The 20,910-nt window shown below is 32.5% G+C and overlaps 1 protein-coding gene across 2 annotated transcripts in view; it reads right to left on the bottom strand.

Moving 5' to 3' along the window:
• LOC118181660 (mesoderm induction early response protein 1-like) overlaps positions 1 to 17,649 on the bottom strand; it is a 236,979-nt gene extending 219,330 nt beyond the window's left edge. The window contains exon 1 of one of the 2 annotated variants that reach the window (XM_085808930.1): positions 17,589 to 17,649. In XM_085808930.1, coding sequence (XP_085665056.1) covers positions 17,589 to 17,597 — 9 coding nt within the window. In that variant the 5' untranslated portion in view covers positions 17,598 to 17,649. Of the gene's footprint in view, positions 1 to 17,318; positions 17,436 to 17,588 lie in introns of those variants that run through there. The other variant, XM_085808931.1, reaches the window with a different exon arrangement.
• Positions 17,650 to 20,910: the final 3,261 nt, after the last annotated feature.

Below are 20,910 nucleotides of genomic sequence, written 5' to 3'. Positions count from 1 at the left end.
TTAAAAAACAAAAGCTTGTTATTTTAAGTTATTCAAAAATTAACAGTTTTGAAAAGGCAAAAACAAGCAAAATATAATAAGAGACTTTTTATCATTGGATTATCTATAATTTATGATAGTAAATCTCAAAAAGAAAAATTAATGAAATTTGCCTCCTGTGCAGAGACAAGCAAAACTTTACAGCAGTCTCAAAATGGAAATTTAGATTAAGGGCTGTATGAATGGTTTATACTCAAACGAGATGGAATTCCTGTTTATCCAAAAAGCAGAAGACTTATCTGAAAATTATGGGAAAGATTGGTCATAAGCTCGATATATCCAGTGAAAAACTTTTTGCCAATAGAATAGGTGCAGTTGAATATGCTGCCTTTTTTGAAAGACTTTGTAAAAAGAAACAATATAGCACTACAAAATATTTATAATATAGATGAAACAAGGCTCTTTTTTTATGTCTTTTGACTACAACTTTAGCAGATGCTAATGAAACATGTACTAGAGGTCTGAAAAAAGGTAAGGATATATTGACAATTTTGACTTGTGCGAATGCAGATGAATTGCAGACTAAAATTATTGGTGAGAGGGAAATCCAAACATCCTCGAGCACTAGCAGGTATGGCATGTCCACGTGGAATAAACACATGAAGAGAATGCTTAGGTGGATAAGCACATTCCTCTTTAGTGGCACAAAAGCATTTTTGTAAAGTCTGTTGTGAATGAATGAAAATCGAAAAGAAAATCCAAAGACAGCCTAAAGTTGTTTACTGACTGATAACTGCTGAGGGCACCTTCGTGAGAGAAGGAACTATATATCTTCTCTCTAACATAAATGCTTTCATCCAGCCAATGCATCAAGAAATTATCCAGAGCTTATAAATGATTTATCAGAAAAATTTTATGAATAGAATGCTAAAAGTTCCGACAGAATTTCAATCGGCATTTTCAATGGGCTTGAGAATGCTTGAACTAGCATTGCAAATCGGACTCTTAGGAAAGGATGGCAGAATATTTTTATTTTAAGTTAACTTTTATTCAGATTTTTCTGATGAGCAATTTCACAGTTTTAAAACACAAGAACAAGGTCTAACAAGAACATTAAAAGCTGAAGAATCTGTTTCTAAGCTTGAAATAGAAACATGGTTTGACTAAGACAAAAATTTACATGTAACAGAAATGCTAACACATAAGGATTTAATTCAAAATGCATTGTTCCAGGAAGAAACACATTCTGATTCATCAGAATCTGATGATCAAACAGAAACAAAAAATATTTCTTGGGGTGATGCACAGAAAGGTCCTTTGACATTTTTGCAATTTAGCAAGAAAAACACTCTGTACAATAAAGAGCTTCTGGAACAAAAAAAGAATCTCAATACAGACAGATTTATGGAAAAAAAAAAAAGAAACTTTCGACGAAACTGACAGACATTTGCAATTCAATCGAATGCCGACTGCATCACAACAATGTTAATGTATAAAAGATTTAAGAATTCTATTCTGGAAAAATATGAAACAAAAGCTCTTCTCAGTTCTATTAAATTCATTTTGGTCAAACGTCTTACTATTATTTAAACAATATTTAACATGCTTCACAGTCGACCATTTTTGACAAAGTAAAACTGTGGCAAAATGGTGCAATTTAGCACCAATAATGCATAAGCGTAATATCCGAACACAATCACATAATCTTCACCTTAGTTTTCTGAAAACGGGATTAATTCTCAATAAGCTAGTTTAATTTTTTTACAGAAGACATAAGTTAACTGCTATTTATCGGTTCCTCTTTGCAGTTTGAAAAAATTGGTTAAAATTTGGGGATCTGTTCCATGGAACATCATAGGGCATTTTCAAAGTTAGAGGTGATAATGAAAACATGTTTTAACGGCCATGATGTGAAACTTTAATTAAAAACACATAAAAAACAATAATGCAAAGTGAAAACTTACAATATGTGATTTGAGTTTTTTTATACACTACATCTGTAACTTGAATGACATGATTTTAATTAAATAAAGAATCATCTATTTTGTTAAAGTTTCTACTAGAATGACTGGCACAAGTTTGGCAGCATCTCTGCAATTTTCATGTCAACGACATTTTATATATAAGATGCTTTAATTTCATAAACTAAAGGCCTACAAAGTACACAAGATTTTATGCACGAAATGAAGTTACCCCCCTCTAAATGTTAAGTAATTTTAATTGTGGGCTTTTGATATTCAAGTTGATAACCAATAAAATAACAGTTTTTATATAATTCAAACCTGAAATTCCTTTATCCATTCACATGGCTTTTCTAGAATAATCTGCATTTTGTATACACTCAACTATCTGGAATCGGCATTCAAGATAGTCGAGCTTCTACTGTAATTTTATATTTAAGTATACTAACATTACTGCATTCTATGTTTAAAAAAAAATTTGATGTGGACACAAGATGCCTATTAAATTAGACACAATTTTTGGCATCCCTCAAGGCAAATTGAAAGCGACATCAAAAATTGCAATTTTAAACTCATCCCGATTAATTTTTGTTATACAAGAAATAAAACTTCTTATAATTTTATTTTTTTATAATAGGTATAAAGCTTTCCCAAATTTAAGTATAGGAGATGGGAGATTGCATTAAAAATTAGATTTTGTTATTTGTCAAAAATTAATTATTTAAACTGGACATTGCCATAAACATGAATACTTTTGTCATTTAAAACACTTTTATATTTGGAAGTTATGATTACAGCCAACGATTGCAAAAATAAAGGCTTTATAAGGATTTTTAAGCTGGATAAGAGGGTTGATATATACATATACAGAGAGAGCATATTATAAAATTTTTTTAAAACAAACTGATTTGGGATCTCATGCCTTTGGATTTGGTTCTAGATTTCTTACTATTTTGTTTTTCTCTCTCTATATATATATACACACATGTTTGGTACTCTGCAGATTGCAATAAAAAAGGGAGGTGCATAACTAGATGCCATATACACATAGTAGTGCCATATACAAAATTTCAACGTTCTACAGCTAATCGTTTTTGTGTTATGTGATATGTCTACATACATCACATAAAAAAAAAAAAAACTTTTAAATCCATTTTACAATTTCTTTTGCAAAACAAGAGTCCTCTAGTCTGTCTATATAGACAGACATCACACTAAAAAAATGTCTAAATGGTTTTGGTAACAATCAAAATGGATTTCGGATGAAATATGATACTCAGTTTTTCATGATTACAATACTTCCTTTTCTTTGTACAAGGAAGTAAAAATGGTAAAAGATGCACCCAAAAATTATCTAAAGCAAAATATTTGTTGAGATTCACAATCCACATTTGTTATAACAACACACGGTTGTGGCCAAAATATATGCTGCATAATTTCTATAATAAATTAGCTTCTCCAATCAGAATATTATAAATATAGCATATTTTGTTAAAAAGTTCATCAGCAAACTCACATAAGAAAAAATATGCTATACTAAAAGTTTTCAAAATTGAAATTTTGTTTGCTTATTATGTAGTCATTGATTATCAGAACTCCACTGTACATAATGTAGTCCATTTAACTGTAGTCCAATAATAATTCTCTTTATTGATATTTAGAGAAACATTCTTATTATATAACTGTAAACTAAAAGATTTATATAAAAGTGTTCTGTCGTGCTTCTTAGTTACATTCTGAATATAATTTTTCTTCTTCCACAGTGGGGCCAGGAAGTCCCCTTATACATAAATTAAATGCATATAACAGTGCATGATGGTAAAATATTTATGATTTGAGCCTCCCATCTAGATCACTGATATGGTATGAGTGCTTCTCACATGAATTTCAAAGTCATTGTCGTATAACTGCCCGGGGAGGAAAACACTGTAAAGTTCATTATCTCACCCTTCTGTGCTTAGTGAAGAAGAATGGCAAATACCAGCAACTTCACTTCAGAGGACTGCTTACTGACAAGTATGCGGGTCTTCGGCTGCCTTGTAAATCCAGACCTATTGGGCTTCACCAAATCATATTTCAGGAAAGAAGTGGCATATGGACAATGATGCTCTGAGGGCAAGTGTGCTTCAAGCCTCCCAGCATGTGATACCGCAGCTACGAAGTGGATGCGTACAACAGTCAGGCATATCAAGTTGTGCAGGGAAAATGGTGGGGCACATATGGATGTTTCAGACAAATAACTGTTAAGTGTTATTAAAATTACAATGAAGTAGTTGCCTGTGTAAAGGGACTTCCTGGCTACCCTGTAGATAATGTTTTGTGCATCAGTACATTCTACAGTAGCATGTTCTCTCACAGCTTCAATAATCATATAAAGCTGTTTCTTCATTCATTTGCTGTTAGGAGCATTTCTAAATATCTTGGCACTATCAGCCAGATAAAAATATAAATTAAAAGTACTGTTCAATAAATATGACATTTTACCTTCTTACAACATACTAAAAGAAAAAAATTTGTCTTTGGTCTCGAAAGGAAAAATCAATGAAAACTTTCAGAATTTCCGCATCTGAATGTTTCTACATCTTTTTTTTTTTTTTTTTTTTTTTTCTCTCTTTTTTAAGTAATCTTACATTCTAAAGTCCCATTTTCAAATTCTGCTTACACATTCTGTCCCAGAAGGAAAGAAAGAAAATGCAAGATAAATTATGTTTAAATTTTAATCTGAGCAACACATTGCATAAAGATGACTATATATTTCACAATTCAAAATATAAACAAAAAAATAATTAAAATTTTTTAGATATAATACTTTAAATATGTACTGTCCCCTTTAGGCAGATTTACAAACTAATTGCAAGTAAAATAATCTCAAGACAACGGACTTGATATGATGTGAGAGACAAATTATTTTTATTGATTTGCTAAATTTTTATCTAAAAATTTGTAATTGAATTTTTTATATTTTAAATTACAGAAATATATTTATAGTCATTTTATGCTATGCGTTGCTCAAATTAAACTTTAAATATTAATTTATCTTGAATTTTCTTTCTTTCTTCTGGGTCAGCATTATGTAAGCAAAATTTGAAAATGGGCTTAGTTCACTTGAAAAAAAAAGAATGATATCTTTCAATGTATGAGCAGTCAAAAAACAACAATGGAATGGATAAAAGAGGAGGAAAATGAGCTTTTACGCTTGTACTGAAATACAAATTTAATATATTTTAATCCTATAAGCTGCTCATACTGTAATATTAGTAGTAAATGATATACCAAATGTCAATAAAAACATTACACTCTCTCCTTCACTAAAACACAAGAATTTCTCTCAAATGCTATACTCCCTTTGATACTGAAAGAAGCATTAGATACTTGACAGGAAGGTGACCCTTATGATATCATTGAGGAGGTATTTAAATTATGTACTATGATCATTTTAATCAAAAAAGAGAACATGGAATGAAATTCCACATTAAAATATAAGATATTAAATTTATATTTTCTTTAAGACTATGACTCTATATTCTTATCAGAATAATTATTGTCAACAAATGTAAGAAAACTTATAAATATTAAACTAATTTTATTGAAAGGTAAAAAACATTTTATTAGAATACAGAAAAAATTCAAACTACAAGAATATGCTTGAAATTGAATTTTAAAAAGTAATCATGATGATGATTGGAATGAAGAATCAGAAATCAGAATAGATGATGAATCAGAAATTAAGTCTGCAGTTGAAATTCGGCGAAAAATAAGACATGTTGCTTTCAATATAAACATAATGATGAATCACCACATATCCTGTGAATAAATTTAGAATTAATGAATTTTATATGCTTTTGAATACTGTATGCACTTTATTAACTGACAGTTTTGAACAATTAAAAATTGATAGTGATGGTTTTTGCTTCCTACATAATTTCTTAGAAACTAATAATGAAGATTTTATGGAAAAAAAAATTTGATTTTCAAATATTTTGAAAGATATTCACAAAAAAGACATACATGGAACTCAAGTCTATGATGAGATATATTGTTAAACAAATACTTACTTGGCACATTAACTAAAAATCCTAAATTGTTATGGCATTCATTCTCTATCTGTACACGATCATTTTCAGACTTAGTGATTACACATAAAATAAGGTTCTTTCTGATGATCTAACTCCCTCAATATGCAGTAGAATTGGCATATTTAGATATATTTCTGAGTATACATGCAACAACAGATAAGCCTCGCACACATTTTCCACATGCTTCAGCACACATGGATTTAGCCATCATTTCATTTAACAGCATGCACCAGCTGTAAAAATATAGGCCAAATAGACTTTTCCCCCTTATAAAATGTTTTTAACCTTCTGATGTTAATGATATGAACAAAACTATACCTATAAGTCATAAGGATAGCCAAATGCTTCTTATCAATTATGAAAGATGGCAATGTATAGCTGACTTTTTGTGGGAGAGCAGATAATCAGAAGGTACCTAAAATAATTTTTACTTTGCCTTTCATACTTCAATTAACAAATCACCATTTTCAAAACCAAAACTAAGTCATTTATATGCATCACCATGTCACCAGGGAAAAGGCTTGCCAATCTATCATGACTAATAAATGATAAATTTACATGCACCGAATTAAATGTTTAAAAAAAAATTCTCACTAATGACAAATCTGTTAAGTCTAATTTATTGCTTTTCTCTTTGAATCTTTTAACGTATGAAAAAAAATTTTAATTGAAAATTATGGAAGTCCTCCCTTTTTAATTCACGTACAGGCAATGAAAATCTGTCCCTGGTCATATGTATGCATAATTTTTACAATTTGCTTCAATTTCAAATGAATTAAAATATAGGGTGGTTATAATTAAAGTTCCACTTTGAAATGGTCATAAAAGAAAAACTACTGGACTAAATGTTATCAAACTTGGTAATCGTGTAAAGCATGTCATGGGAATTTATTTTCTGTGGAAAAAGTCCAAAAACTCCCCACCAGGGACAAATGAAGCAGTATGCAATATTGTTAAATGAAATAAGGCATGAAGACAGTAGTTTAAAATGTGTTTAATCATTTCTGGGACGTGTTACAAGCATGTTCAATGTGGCTTCCACTATTTTTCGAAAATAAGTTAAATCATATTACTGAATTCTCAACAGCAGTTCTTAGCATATCAGGAGGAATGTTATGGACATGTCAGTGTATTACATCTTATAATTGTGCCAAATTGTTTAGATTATTAACATAAATTATTTACTTCTTGCTGTAAGCCAATTACAAACCACTGCAGTTTTGTTGCCTCACAAACAGTTTCGTTTTAGAAATTATTACAAGTGTTTTAAACTGTTATCTTCATGTCTTAGGGCCAAATTCAGGCTTCAGAAATCACAAATAGTGATCTGCAAGAAAACGATTTCTGGATTGCACACACTTTTGCGAGTGATTTGCGATATCACACTTTCTAATTGCTAATCTGTGGTTTTTATGGACGGATTTCTCCATTACATGGATGGCGCACTCGACTTTTATCCTTTTGTTTAAGTCAATGTTTCTTAAGGATATACAACCTATTAAACCTGTGTAACAAAAGGTTAAGTTAGACTCCGACCCTTATTTCGTTTAACAACATTGTATATAGCGCTATTTCCTCCTGGTGATGAGTTTTTGAACTTTTTTTTTTTTTTTGCGGATAATAAATTCTCATGACCTCCTTCACACAATTACAATGTTTGATAACATTTGGTCCAGTAGTTTTCCTTTATGACCATTTCAAAGTGGAACTTCAATTATAGCAATTATATTATTATTATTATTATTATTATTGTATAATTAGATGCATGTTATCAATAAAATGTACTAAATTATTCAGTTGAAGTGAAAAGACTAAAATTCATACTGAAGAAATTACAAAAATATTTCCTTGTATGATTGCATCTGCCATTAAATACACAGAATGAAGTACAGAGCGCTCACTCGGTAGGCTTTGTTTCGACATCAAAATATAAGTTAATCATACAACTGTATAAAAGTGAATAAATATAAAATTTAATGACTTCACTCATTGTTTTAAACAACTACAGTCAAAAGTTGTTAATCCGGACTCGTCGGGACTTCGGCGATTCCGGATTATAGATCATCAGTTTAAATCTGGTAAGATGGCATGCAGAAATTACAAAATTAAAAATATGAAACCATAATTTATGAAATAAAGAACAATTATGATCTAAAGGGTATCAAAATTTACAAAAAGGAAAAGCTTAATATTTATTTGTTTACTTTATTAAACATTTCCTTCAATGTAAGTTGCTACGTTTCATGTGATAATACTTTCTTTTTAATTCTATTAAACAGACATAATTTCTTGTTTAGTTACAAAGTTCCGCTGTTCAAGTCCTATAATTGTGGATTAGTAATGTATAAAGAATGATAGTTGTGTTGAAAAAAAGTAAAATGATTGCGATGATGCAAGATAGCGAAAGCGATGATTTTTCAGATAGTGATTATAACCTCAAGGCATTTTCCAGATGTTATTCCTGCTACTAAAAAAAATCAAATCCAATGAGACAGTGTCCTCTGTGCTCCCGCAAAAGAGATTCCAGAGGTAAGCCAGTAAGAAAAAGAGACCAGATTACCAGTGTATAGAATGTTAGATATCACTTTGTGTTGTCCCTTGTTTCAAAAACTCTCATACAATGACTAATATTTAATTTTTTTATTTCCCCGAGATAACTCGGGATAGTAAACTAATGTAAAAACTAAATGCTTTTACACCTGTAAAAAATTTAAAATTCAACTTAAAACCTATATAATTTGTTTTGTTTCGTTTCCTAGTATTAAATAATAAAATAAAAAAATGTGATGATTTTTTGTAATTTTTTTCAAAAAAATGTGTAAGGGAAGCGATTAAAAAAATTACCATGAACAAACAAAAAGCAAAAAAGAGATAATTTCAAGATGTGTGGATAGAAAAGTATGGGTGTATCGAAAATGGTGACAAATTGATATGTACTTTATGTATATATATAATTACATATAACACAGTCAAAAGGACATATAACACAGTCAAAAGTCGTTAATCCGGACTCATCGGGACTTCGGCAATTCCGGATTATAGATCATCAGTTTAAATATGGTAAGATGGCATGCAGAAATTATAAAATTAAAAATATGAAACTGTAATTTATGAAATAAAGAACAATTATGATCTAAAGGGTATCAAAATTTACAAAAAAAGAAGCTTTATTTGTTTACTTTATTAAACATTTATTTCAATGTAAGTTGTTTAAGTTGCTTCATTTTATGTGATAATACTTTCTCTTTAATTCTATAAACAGACATAATTTCTTGTTCAGTTACAAAGTTCCGCTGTTCTAGTCCTATAATTGCTGTGTCGAGAATACCGACTAATTTGTCAATCGAAATGTTTTCATTTTCAATAACCTCTGGGTCACTTTCTTCACTATCGGAAGCGAATTATAATGACGAGGAACTTGATTTAAATCATATCAAAGACAGGATGAAATACTACACTTAGTATGGAATTATAAACCAAATAAAATAAAAACATCTGCCCTGAAGATAAGGATAGTGCTGACAGATCAACTTCCAATCCGCCGCGTGAAATTGATAAACAGATTTCGGATCTCAAAACATACTTTCACTTTGTAGATACAGATTACATATTAGTAAATATATATCGGAAATTCTATTTGACATAATCTTTCTAATCTATCATAATCTAATAATGACGTTTCTGCCCCCCCCTCTGCCGCAGAGCAGCGTGAAATTGATAAACAGATTTCAGATTTCAAAACATACTTTCGCTTTGTAGTAAATATATATTGGAAATTCTATTTGACATAATCGAAAGTTCAAGCTTACTTTTATAAAATTGCTCTAACAGTCTGCAAAAAATAATAAGCCTGATCCAATTCGAAGATTAAGGAACAACGCAATCGGCAACATTAACTAACTGAATTAGATAACTTTAGCTTAGCCTATAACTCCGTTACAATTTAAACGCGCATGCGCACAAACATATTCGCAGCTGTAAGGGTCTTACGCGCTCTCGTAAACGCCTGTGCGCATGCGTGAACGCGACGCATGCGCAGAAAGTTTGTAGCTTTGAGGTCCGGATTATAGATCATTCCGGATTATGGATGTCCGAATTAACGACTTTTGACTGTACCAGTATTTTTATTTTTCGTGAAAAAATTTTTGATACTTCCATAATCATTTCAAAAATTTTAGGTGATTTGGCAATATCAAGTTTCACAGCATGTTGTTAGATTATTTTTCATGTTTAAATAACCTTAATACTGCTTAAAATTTAGAAAACATTCTATATCAAAAAGCAAATCCTTACTTAAGAATACTACTTAAGATTTAAAGTGTATTTGTAAGGTTACATCTAATTAATTAGCCATCTAACTGCACTTGCTGTGATGAATTATTCTTTTTTACAGCTACAAACAAGTCTCCAATATCACAGGTAATATGCAAAATACAATGAAAAGGTTTATTAACACTACATCTTGTGGTACAACTTAACACTTACTAGCCACTGAGATTTGAAAGGTCTCAGAAACTTCTTATGCTTTCCTACACACAATTAGAACAATATTTGCAACATCCAACTCCTTAGGGTTAGATAAGTAAGTAAAATGCTGCCCACTTTACAGCCAATTGAGAGCTGAAAATGAAAATGTTATTTGCTAGAAGGCAGGCGATTGTACATTACTCAAAATTATCACGAATTTTTCTAGGCACAGAAATCTCAGCCAATAGGGACAAAAATCAGTTTGATACATTTAGTTTTCTTGAGTAACATACTCTCCATTTCCATTCTGTGCGAGAAAATTCGGCTAATCTTTGGAATATGGTAACAGGTAGTTTGGCGACATTTTGCTAAGGCGATAAAGGTTACTAGCTAGGACTTTAGCAGTGTACATGGATAAAGTCAAGAGTGTGCGCAATGCCATTTTTGTGCAATTCTGGGATGTTTTTTTAAGTGAAAATAGGTCCACGTGTACATGGATGATACCGTGTATGTGCTATTCTTAAAAACGCGGCAAGCAGTGGGTGATTCTGCACTTTCTCCCAATTTCGCACCTAATCTTCGTCATGATTAAGCACTTTCGTTCCATAAAAGTTCTAGCATAAGCGTAATTCGGCTAGCAGATTGTTGGAAAGAAATGTTGAGTTAAAAAAAAAAAAAAAATGCTTTTACTTCGTAAAAACAAAATGGCGTCAAAAAAAAAAAAAAAAAAAACTAGCAGATTGCTGCAGCAGGGTTGGTCACCAAATTTTTGCCAAGTTGCCATAATCCAAAGATTAACCGAAAATTCTAGAAAAAGAGTGTTTTTGGCGAAAAATCACATACTTTGGCGTCTTTAATAGGCAAAAATGATCAACGGGATTTTCGGTAAATACCGAGTATGACTGTCTAAATAAAGAATCTGAATTGGGAGAAGTGAAGCTTCAATGCCACAGAAACGCACATGGAAAAATCGAGTCAAAAATGTGTAAGAAGTCAACAAACTTTACAAGCATAAACACAGGCCTTGAAATTATATGAAAGCAATCCAAATCCGCCAGCAACATCTAAAAACCTGTCAGAGCACTATATTGAATGGCTTAAAAATGAGAATGCTTTACATAAAAACTTTTAATTCTTATTCCTTTACTGTTAGAAAAATCTTCAAGTTGCCAGCTTTAATTTCATTAAAAATCCATTCTGTGACATGAGAAGGCAATTAAAAAATTGTATTGATTTAACTGGAAACTCCTTAAAACATTTTTATTTTAAAATTATAACAAAGACAATCAAAGAAATCAGAAACATTTGAAAGTATCTCAGTATGAAGTTTTATGATGCAATGAAGATCCTCTACCTTAATTGTAAGAACCGACGGCTGCCCAAAATTTCTAAAAAGCAAACCTTATCAAATCCATCAGTTTTCAACATAATAATAATAATGCTAGCCACAAAATAGACAATCTAAAAAACTCCTCCTGACAAGAACAAAATAACATTTAACAGAAACAATTCCAAATTTACTCCTATTCTTAAAACTTAAATCTTATTCTGAAATACACTGGTTATCATAAATTAAGGAAAATCACGATTACTGGACAAGTTATTACATGTAGAATTTTATGAAACTTACCCACAATATACAACATAAGGTAAGGTATCAAATAACATAAAAATAAATTACCAGACAATTATGGTAGTATAGAAATTAGCACATGTATAAAATGAACAAATCAAAGGTGTCAGTTTGCTATAGGAAAAGTACCTTCAATAAAGAATATGGTCGCCTCTAGAAGCAATACAGCACATACAGTGATGCGTGATGCTTTCAATTATGCAGTCTATCAGTTCCATAGGAAGCAAGAGCAATTGCTCTTGCAAAGCTGTTACAAGTGCGGCAAGGGTCTGAGGAGGCAGACTGAGAGCAGCTAGACGTCTCTCTAAATCATCCCAAAAATGCTCAATAGGTTTCAAGTCCGGGGATCAAGCTGGCCACTCCATGCGCACAATTGTTTCCTGTTGAAGATAATCAGCTACGATGCGAGCCCTGTGTGGTCTTGAGTTATCGTCCTGTAACAGGAAAGCATCACCTATTGCCCAGCACATGGGCGCACATAAGCATCAAGGATCTCATCTCTATAAACCGGAGCATTCACAGTTTCCGTTGGAAAGACATGGAGGTCTGTGCATCCACCCAAAAAGATGCCACCCCAAACACAGACACTGTCTCTTCCGTATGCATCTCTTTCACGAATGTTTGATGGATGATAACGGGTTCCAGGTTCTCTCCATATCAAATTACGCCAACTATCGCTTTCTAGACTAAACCTGGACTCATCCATAAAGAGAACAGCCCTCCACTGATCAAGCGTCCAGTCGACATGTTGTCGTGCCTAGTGCAAACGGACCCTCCTATGGCGTGACGTGAGCAACACGCAAATGGCTGGTCATCTCGCAAACACACCACCTTCGTGAAGCCTTCTATGTACAGTTGACTTTGACACCAACCTTCCGGTGGCTGCAGCAAGGGAGGACCTAAGAAGAGTGGGAGTAGCGGTTCTATTCCTGCATGCACATAATGTTAAATATCAGTCATCGGCGCTCGTCGTAGCAGGTGGCCGTCCTTGGCTGAACCTCCTAGAGGCCAAATCTGTGGTTTGAAATCGCCTCCAAAGTCTATGAACCACAGAAGGACTCGCATTTAGCCATCTGGCCACTTCTGTTTGACTTTATCCTGCCTCTAGTCTCCCAATGGCTATCCATCATAGTTCTGCAGGCAAATGATGCCTGGAGGTCATTGTTACGAATTGGCTAACTCAGATTTCTGATATCACTATCACAGTGAAATATGTGGGCTTGCTCTCAAACATGGACTTTTATTCTCCTCGCAGATGACATATTCCGAATGCAGCACCACTAATTTGCATATTGCTGTTTTACTCAGCTACTCTTTCTTGGCAACATATTCAAATTTTACATGGTTTGGCTTATTTATGAGGGAATTATCGCTATTTTTGTGATTTTTTATTAATTTATGATAACCAGTGTAGTTGGAAACATTAACCCCAACAAAAATGTTATCGAATTCTTTTGCAGAGTGAGGGAGCTCGAAAACATTTTCGGAAGCACTAAATTATCATAAATTTCTTATTAATAACTTGCTATAATTCAACCTATGTCTTAGTTTGAATGCGTTCTCAATGCTCCGGAAGCTGAGAGAGAAGAATCCCTTCTTTCATTGTTAACCTAAAACCAAGCATTCGAGGATGCAGTCAGTATCTGGGAGGGTAATCACTATGAAGGCTTACTAAGCTCTTCACTCCTAGCAATTCTGCCCAATATTTTTGAATTATTTTAATAATAATAAATGCCACACCTATGAATTTATAGAAATGTATTACCACAGACAGTCAAAATGAAAGCATAATGTAATAGAGTATTACATTAGAAATAGTAATAATAACCATTAATTAAATATTTAACTACGAAAATAATTAATTGTAAAGCAGCAAAAAATTTCTGTACAATCAAAACGATCACACTGCAGAATAAAAATTTTTGAGTATAAATAGCAGCAAAACCTAATTCTCAAAAGTAGATTTATGCTTAATACTTCACTAGTATTTCAAGCAGAATGAATTTCTACAGCACCCTGCATGTTTGCTTCACTGCCTTACTGGCTTCGATTTGAAAGACAGCTTGCCTTCTCCCATTCATATTCTTTAGTCCAAATATCCAGAAACAATTTCAAAGCAGACTGTCAAGAAATCCTTCCACAAAATGGATGAAGATATCCCACCCACTTCCAACAAATGAGTAAAAAGACACTCTCAAGGAGCCAAGCATAAGATTTAAAGCTATGCCATTACAGCAAAATATAACAAAGAAAAGAAAGAAAAAAAAATGCACTACAAAGATTATTAGATGGACATTCAGGGATTTCATGAATGAAATGACAACACTCATGAAATCAGCAAAGCAACTGATTCACACACAGATAAAGTTAATCTTGGATCTGTTGCAGGAGTGATCTTCATATATATTTTTAAAATATATCGGGTTTTAGCATGCTAACAGTCAATATCTGGCAAATTATTCAGTATTTTCACTGGATTTCACACCAAATGTGGCAGAGTCCAACACAGTCTAGATTTTACTTACAATTACATGTACAGTTAAATGTCACAACAAATAAACTTTTTTTTTGTAATGGGCAGAAGCTTTACACTGGATTTCGCACCGAATGTGGCAGAGTCCAACACAGTCTAGATTTTACTTACAATTACATGTACAGTTAAATGTCACAAGAAATAAACTCTTTTTGTAATGGGTGGACACTTTACGTATTAGCCATTAGTCTTGTGCCACTAGAACAGCCTGAAGTGATTGCCATTACATTATGGAAGCACTAGCCACCCAGATGGTAAAGTGGTTAGGGAAGCCTAACTGCGATAGCAAAGGGCCCAGATTCAAATCACGGAGAAGGCGTGGATGTAAAATTGTGTCCCTTCATAGGATGGTAGCGGTCGCCACCTATTAGGTGCCTAAAAGAACAGCCACCCCTTCTGCCCTTAGTGGTGGCCAATGCCATCTTAGGCAAGTGGAAAAAAACAATTATGGAAGTGGCCACCATCATCTCCTATGAAGGGACAGACAGTTACAACTAAACCTTCTCCAGGATTCGAACCCAAGCTGACGCTACTGCAGTCAGGGTATGGTAGATTCTTTTCCGCCGCAAGGACATAACTATGATTGGTGTAGAACCTTATGTCGGAGGTCCATGCGACGGCATTTCGGTCACTAATCACTATACCGGCTGGACGGCACAAAAAAAAACTAGTTTACGTAATTTCATTGTTCTATTAATTTTACCTCAGAAACTAAAAGATTCCCAGAAACAATCACATTTACTTTTTCAAGTACCAGAAATTAAATAAGAACTCACTTCTTAGAAAGGTGAGTGAAATAAATTATTGCAATTCTTAGCTGCACAAATGATGCTAAAAATTGTCCGTTTCAATAACATACAAAAAGTTACACTGAAGATAAAAAATGATTCTGTATGATTAGTCAATTAGTGATGAAGCACTTTATGGGCAAGATGCATATACTAAAAATGAAGATGTCAATTCAAACAAGCAGAAACCTCCTGATAACTGTGTAGTCACCAGGAAGAAGAGGTCAAAATATTACCCGTACATATTATATTATGGCTAAAAAACAAAAAAGATAGACGTTCATGAAAAAATTATAAGCAAATTTGTTAGTATATATTACAGCTAGGTAAGCTGTTTTAAAAGCTACCAATCAATTACCGCATATTATCAATTTTTGCAAGCTATCCACATACTATTATTTTGTGTTAAATATAAAAGCAAGTTGCTTGCTACACAGCCATTAAAAAAAAATTTGCCCCCATGCTACACAGCCATTAAAAAAAAATTTGCCCCCACTATCAAGAACGTTTGATAAACTTGTTATAAATGAATTATAATGCAGAACCAATTATGAAGAGTTACAGCAAAAGATATGCAATGACACAGGTTTTTCTAACAAATACTAACAATGTAATTAAAAATCTATTACTTGGACAACTGTAAATAGTCTCCATTACATGTAATCTATTGTTTATGACACTTACCTTGACATAATCATTAAACTCTTTTCTTGGCATTTTTTGTGATCTTAGATTTGTCAAGTTTTATCATATGCAAAACAGGCACTTTTAATTCCAGAAATTATTATTTTTACTGTATGATTACTGTGTTCCTGTCCTTTTTTTTTTTTTTTTCTAATAAAAGATATCCAGCACAACTGAATGTCTTCAATCCGAACAGGTGGGGGAAAATGATGCTACTAATATTTGAGCCAACATCCGTACAGCTAACAAGTGATAAAAAATAATACTCCTAAAATAATAGAATTATCAAAAAAGAGTGAGAAACTGGATCATTAAATTTTTTTATGCTTGATTACTAACTATTAAGAATTCTGATGCTGATAAATATAATAATGTACCTAAAATAATTTACGTAGATTATCAAAAAAGAAATAAAAATAAGCTGGCTGGATTCAAAGTTTACATAAAAAGATGGCTAGAGCTCTTCATAGCACAGAAGCAAGGAGCAGACAGAGTTATAAAGATATCAATCATTTTACTCTATTTCTTCATTCTTTACTCCTGTGCTGCAGACACTTTTGCCATTTGATGCTGGAATTATGCTACCATGAGCATTAAGTGTATCCTCTTAGTTGTCACAGACACATAATTATAAGAAAAATATTTTTTTTACTCTTTAATTAATAACTATCCTACGCCTTTGCTCTTTATTCCATACTATTAACAGTAATACTAGTTGGAGCTTGAAATTGCACATGGTCAGACTACAGCTAGATGAATTTATTCCAGATGAGCTGTCAGATGTTTGACTATCAAATACATTTAAAAATATACGCAGGCACGAACACCGATTTTATGGCCTGATGAATCGTCACAGGGAAACTTCTTTCACTTTAAAAAAAATACAAAATTGCAAAGCAAACTTTTCTTAAAATCAATATTCTCTTTCATATATATCAATAAACATCAGAAAAATGAATAGTTTTGTCAAATATTTCTTTCTTAACGTACAGACAGTGCTGCTAAACTAATCATGAAAATTTTACTTTTCGACGATCAAGGATTCAGATTTAATTAACAGCTACTCAATAAATTTGTCGTTCCTCAATTACCGACAATGCACATTTATACTATGAAACTATTTAAAAAAACACATTTAAAGCGATAAACTAGCCTAAAAATCAGAAAAAGCTGAAAGAAATACTTATATATATTTACGTTCTAACTGAAATCACAAGGTACAATATGTACAGAGTTCTACATAAATTACACGAAGTTTGAACAGTAAACAGTACGAACTCCCGCTTTTTTTCCTCCACAACTATTAACACTGATCACACATGCCTGAAAAAAATTATTAAAAATTCTACAGACACATGTAAACCCTAATATGTAAATAAAGCTTAAACTTTGATTTTAATAAGTTTCAGACATATTTACTTAGATATATCAATTAAATTTAAGCAAAAAACAAAAATAAACTCTTACCTCCGCCATTATGTATCTGTAACAAATAGCGCCATCTCACTTCTAAATTGATTGTCATTTGCGATGCCACATGATAAAATAAATACCATGCAGTAGAATCCAAAATTTCGCTACAAATCAAGAATACAGCCACATGGGTTAACGAGCTGGTGACTTGGTACTTTTCAGCATTCTAATGTACCTTCTTAGCTGCTTCTTTGCCATTTTACAGGATAGATTCCCCAGAAAAAAAAAACCTATTCACCAAAAACCTATGCAAGGAAATGCAAATTATGGGAAATTCATGAGAATGCATTTGAAATAAACATTCTTAATACACCGGAGACTGACAAAAGACAGAATTTTAGCACATTTGAACGAAATACCATCAGTTATCTATCTGATGAACGTATAGAACGATATAAACTCTAAAAATAACTCTATCAAGATTACGTTCATGAACAACTTGAACAAAACGCCTAACTGAGAGCTCAACAATAATGCACTAATAAGTTCTTTATAAGTACAAAAGGATCAACAACGAATATAGCCAGTGAGTTACCTTATCAAGAAAACTCAAGAGAAACAAGAAAAGTGACGGAACACTCGTCGCTGTTATGGACGTAAAAGCAGAAGAGGAATCAGAAAAGGAAGAAGCAAAACCTTCACCTATTAACAAATTTAAAGAAGAAAAAGCAACCGAGTTGACTCCCAAAAAACTAAAGATGAAACTAAAAACTAAGGCTAAAAGGAAGATAGACTTCCAAAAAATTAGCAATAGATATGAAAAACGTAAAACAACTTAGCGACGAAGCTACAATAGTTCCTTAGATGAACAGTGGAATACTGAAAAGAATAACAAAAGCTCCGCTTAATTAAAAACTTTCTGCCTTCTGGCAGAAACAGAAGTCGGAAACAAACACATCCTTGTCTTCAGAGGAAAACAACTCCGAAAACGAACAAATGGTTGAGTCCAGTCGAGGATAAAAATCAGAACAACAATCTCTCAGAAATTGGGAAAAGCTATCAGGAAGCAGAGATCTTTCACTTTATGCTTCCTGAAAATGTTAACTACACACAGTTACGGAAAATATGAGATAATGAATTAGAAGCGAAATTTCATGGATAATGGGAATACGAATTTATGTAACCATCGTCGATATCTACAGAGATGCTAGCCGATATCTTGTGTCAGGAACGAAAGAAAAAAATGAATAAATAAAATAGCTAAAAATTAAAATAATTAAATTTAAATTAAGAGAATTGTAAAGAGAAATTTAATAAATTACTAAATTAATTTTAAATAGTTAAATAGAAAAGAAAATATCGGATCTTGTCTTATTTAGGGCATTGGCTGGAATTACAATTCCACCTAGAAGGTAAGAAGCAGCTTAGCCGATCTCCATCTGAGTTTAAGCCCTGATTATATGTATAATGCACTATTACAAGGGATAACTGGTAGCAGTTTTTTTTTTATTATTATTATTTTTATTTTTATTTTTATTTATATTTTTATTTATTTATTTATTTATTTTTTTCAGCTCCCCAATGTAAATGATAAAACGATTAAAACTCCGCTTCAGAGGAATAGTGAGAATTTTAGAAACAGTATGAGGATATGTAAGGAAATTTTAACGGAAAAGTGTCGCTTTAAAAATAAAGAGGCAAGAGCTCAAGACTAAAGACATTAACAGCACCTCTGTTTTAACCAGCTGAGATGTATTACGGCGGGAGCAGGCCACATGAGCTTTGAAGGTACTAGAGCGAAAACCGAAAAACCCTACTTGTTAATTTTGCAAACAAGAAAACCCTGCGCCCTATACGAGGAGAAGCTGAATGCCAGGAAATATTCCTATTAAGTTCCGAAGCGATCTAACAAAGAAATCTTAAAACCTAAATTTAGTGCAAAAGATTTTCCGGCCTTAAACCTGGATACACAGGGAAAATGAAGATTAATCCTCATGCCTCAGAAAATAATAATAGATAGAAAAATTGACTACCTCCCTCTTCGGCGAAAAAGGAATACTTCACACTATCAAAAAGATACTCACAAACAACCAAACACTACAAAATCCTTAAAACTGCAGAAAAAAAATTCAACCTTGTCATAAATATTATATAAATACTTCAATAAATTGCAGAATAGATGATATTAGCCGGGGAAAAGAAATAATCTGCTCAAATGGCTTTAGCCTTTCCAACTTTCCATTGGCACTTGATAGCGCAGAGGTATGAGTCAAGGGGTATGAGTCTTGACTCATACCTCTGCGTGCGGGAAAGATCTCTACTGATATTGCTAGAACTCAGGATCTAAACCAGAATTTTAAAACTTAGCTGTATTTCTGTTAAATAGTAACCTGACTTAACATTTTGCCTTAATTAGAAGGCTAAGTAAAAATTTCACTAAAATTTTTGTTTTTATGAGAAACTTTTTTCAGGAATTATCCAGAAACTATGGAATCCAAAAGTTCCCTTTTGTATCATAAGAAGGCGGCACAAGTTTATATCTTTTTGGTCTTATTATCAAAAGCGCTTCGCTCTCTCTAATTTCAAATAACGCCACTGTCGTAGGGCTACATCCTCATTACATAGGTCAATAGCTTAATATCTATTATGCCTATTGAATCCTCACGATCAGCGGTCATTGTTTATCAGCAGAATTCAACAATTCAAACGGAAACAGTTTTAGCACATTCAAGTTTCTTATGTAATAAACTAAAAAGTAATATTCATAGATGTTTCGTAAAGGATGTAATATGCAATCTACTGTGTTTGGTTAGATGATTAGATTATTAGATGTGTTTGATTGTTGATTTAATCATTTCATTTTTCCTCCATTTTATCACACTTTCGAATTTAAGAATAGCAGTCTAGTGGCTCCATCTAAAGTGGCGCCATTAAACAGCTAGCCGTGGCGCTATCTTAGTGACGCCAGGCTAAAAGCGATAGACTGCATTCAACATTACTGCCGATGTTTCTCCATTTGCACTTTAAAAGGCCACTTACGTGGTATAATGAATTTTACATCTAAAACACAGGATGCCATTTTCAGTTTGTATGTTTCGATACATTGGTCATTCGATACATTGATTCTTTGATCCAAGTTTGATTACTCACATCTGATGCTTTATTTCATACAGCCTTCATAAATTTCGTCTTTTAAAAATAAAGGTAATTGTTTCAGCTTCATTAAATTCACCAAATCTAATTAACACTACTGTTCGGAAAAGGAAATTTAAAAGGGCAGGTTGGTTTGGTTTGGTTTATTGAGATTACGGCAAAGCACACTAGGCTATCTGCCTAAGGGGAGGGATGCCTTCTAGGAGGAATTTCTAAGGGAAAC

This window comes from Stegodyphus dumicola, chromosome X2, assembly GCF_044657685.1.
Source record: "Stegodyphus dumicola isolate Sdum_Otavi_A_Nest chromosome X2, ASM4465768v1".
In the NCBI taxonomy this organism is placed as follows: domain Eukaryota; kingdom Metazoa; phylum Arthropoda; class Arachnida; order Araneae; family Eresidae; genus Stegodyphus; species Stegodyphus dumicola.
The sequence above is the reverse complement of the archived record's forward strand: the minus strand, read 5'-3'. Positions and strand labels throughout refer to the sequence as shown.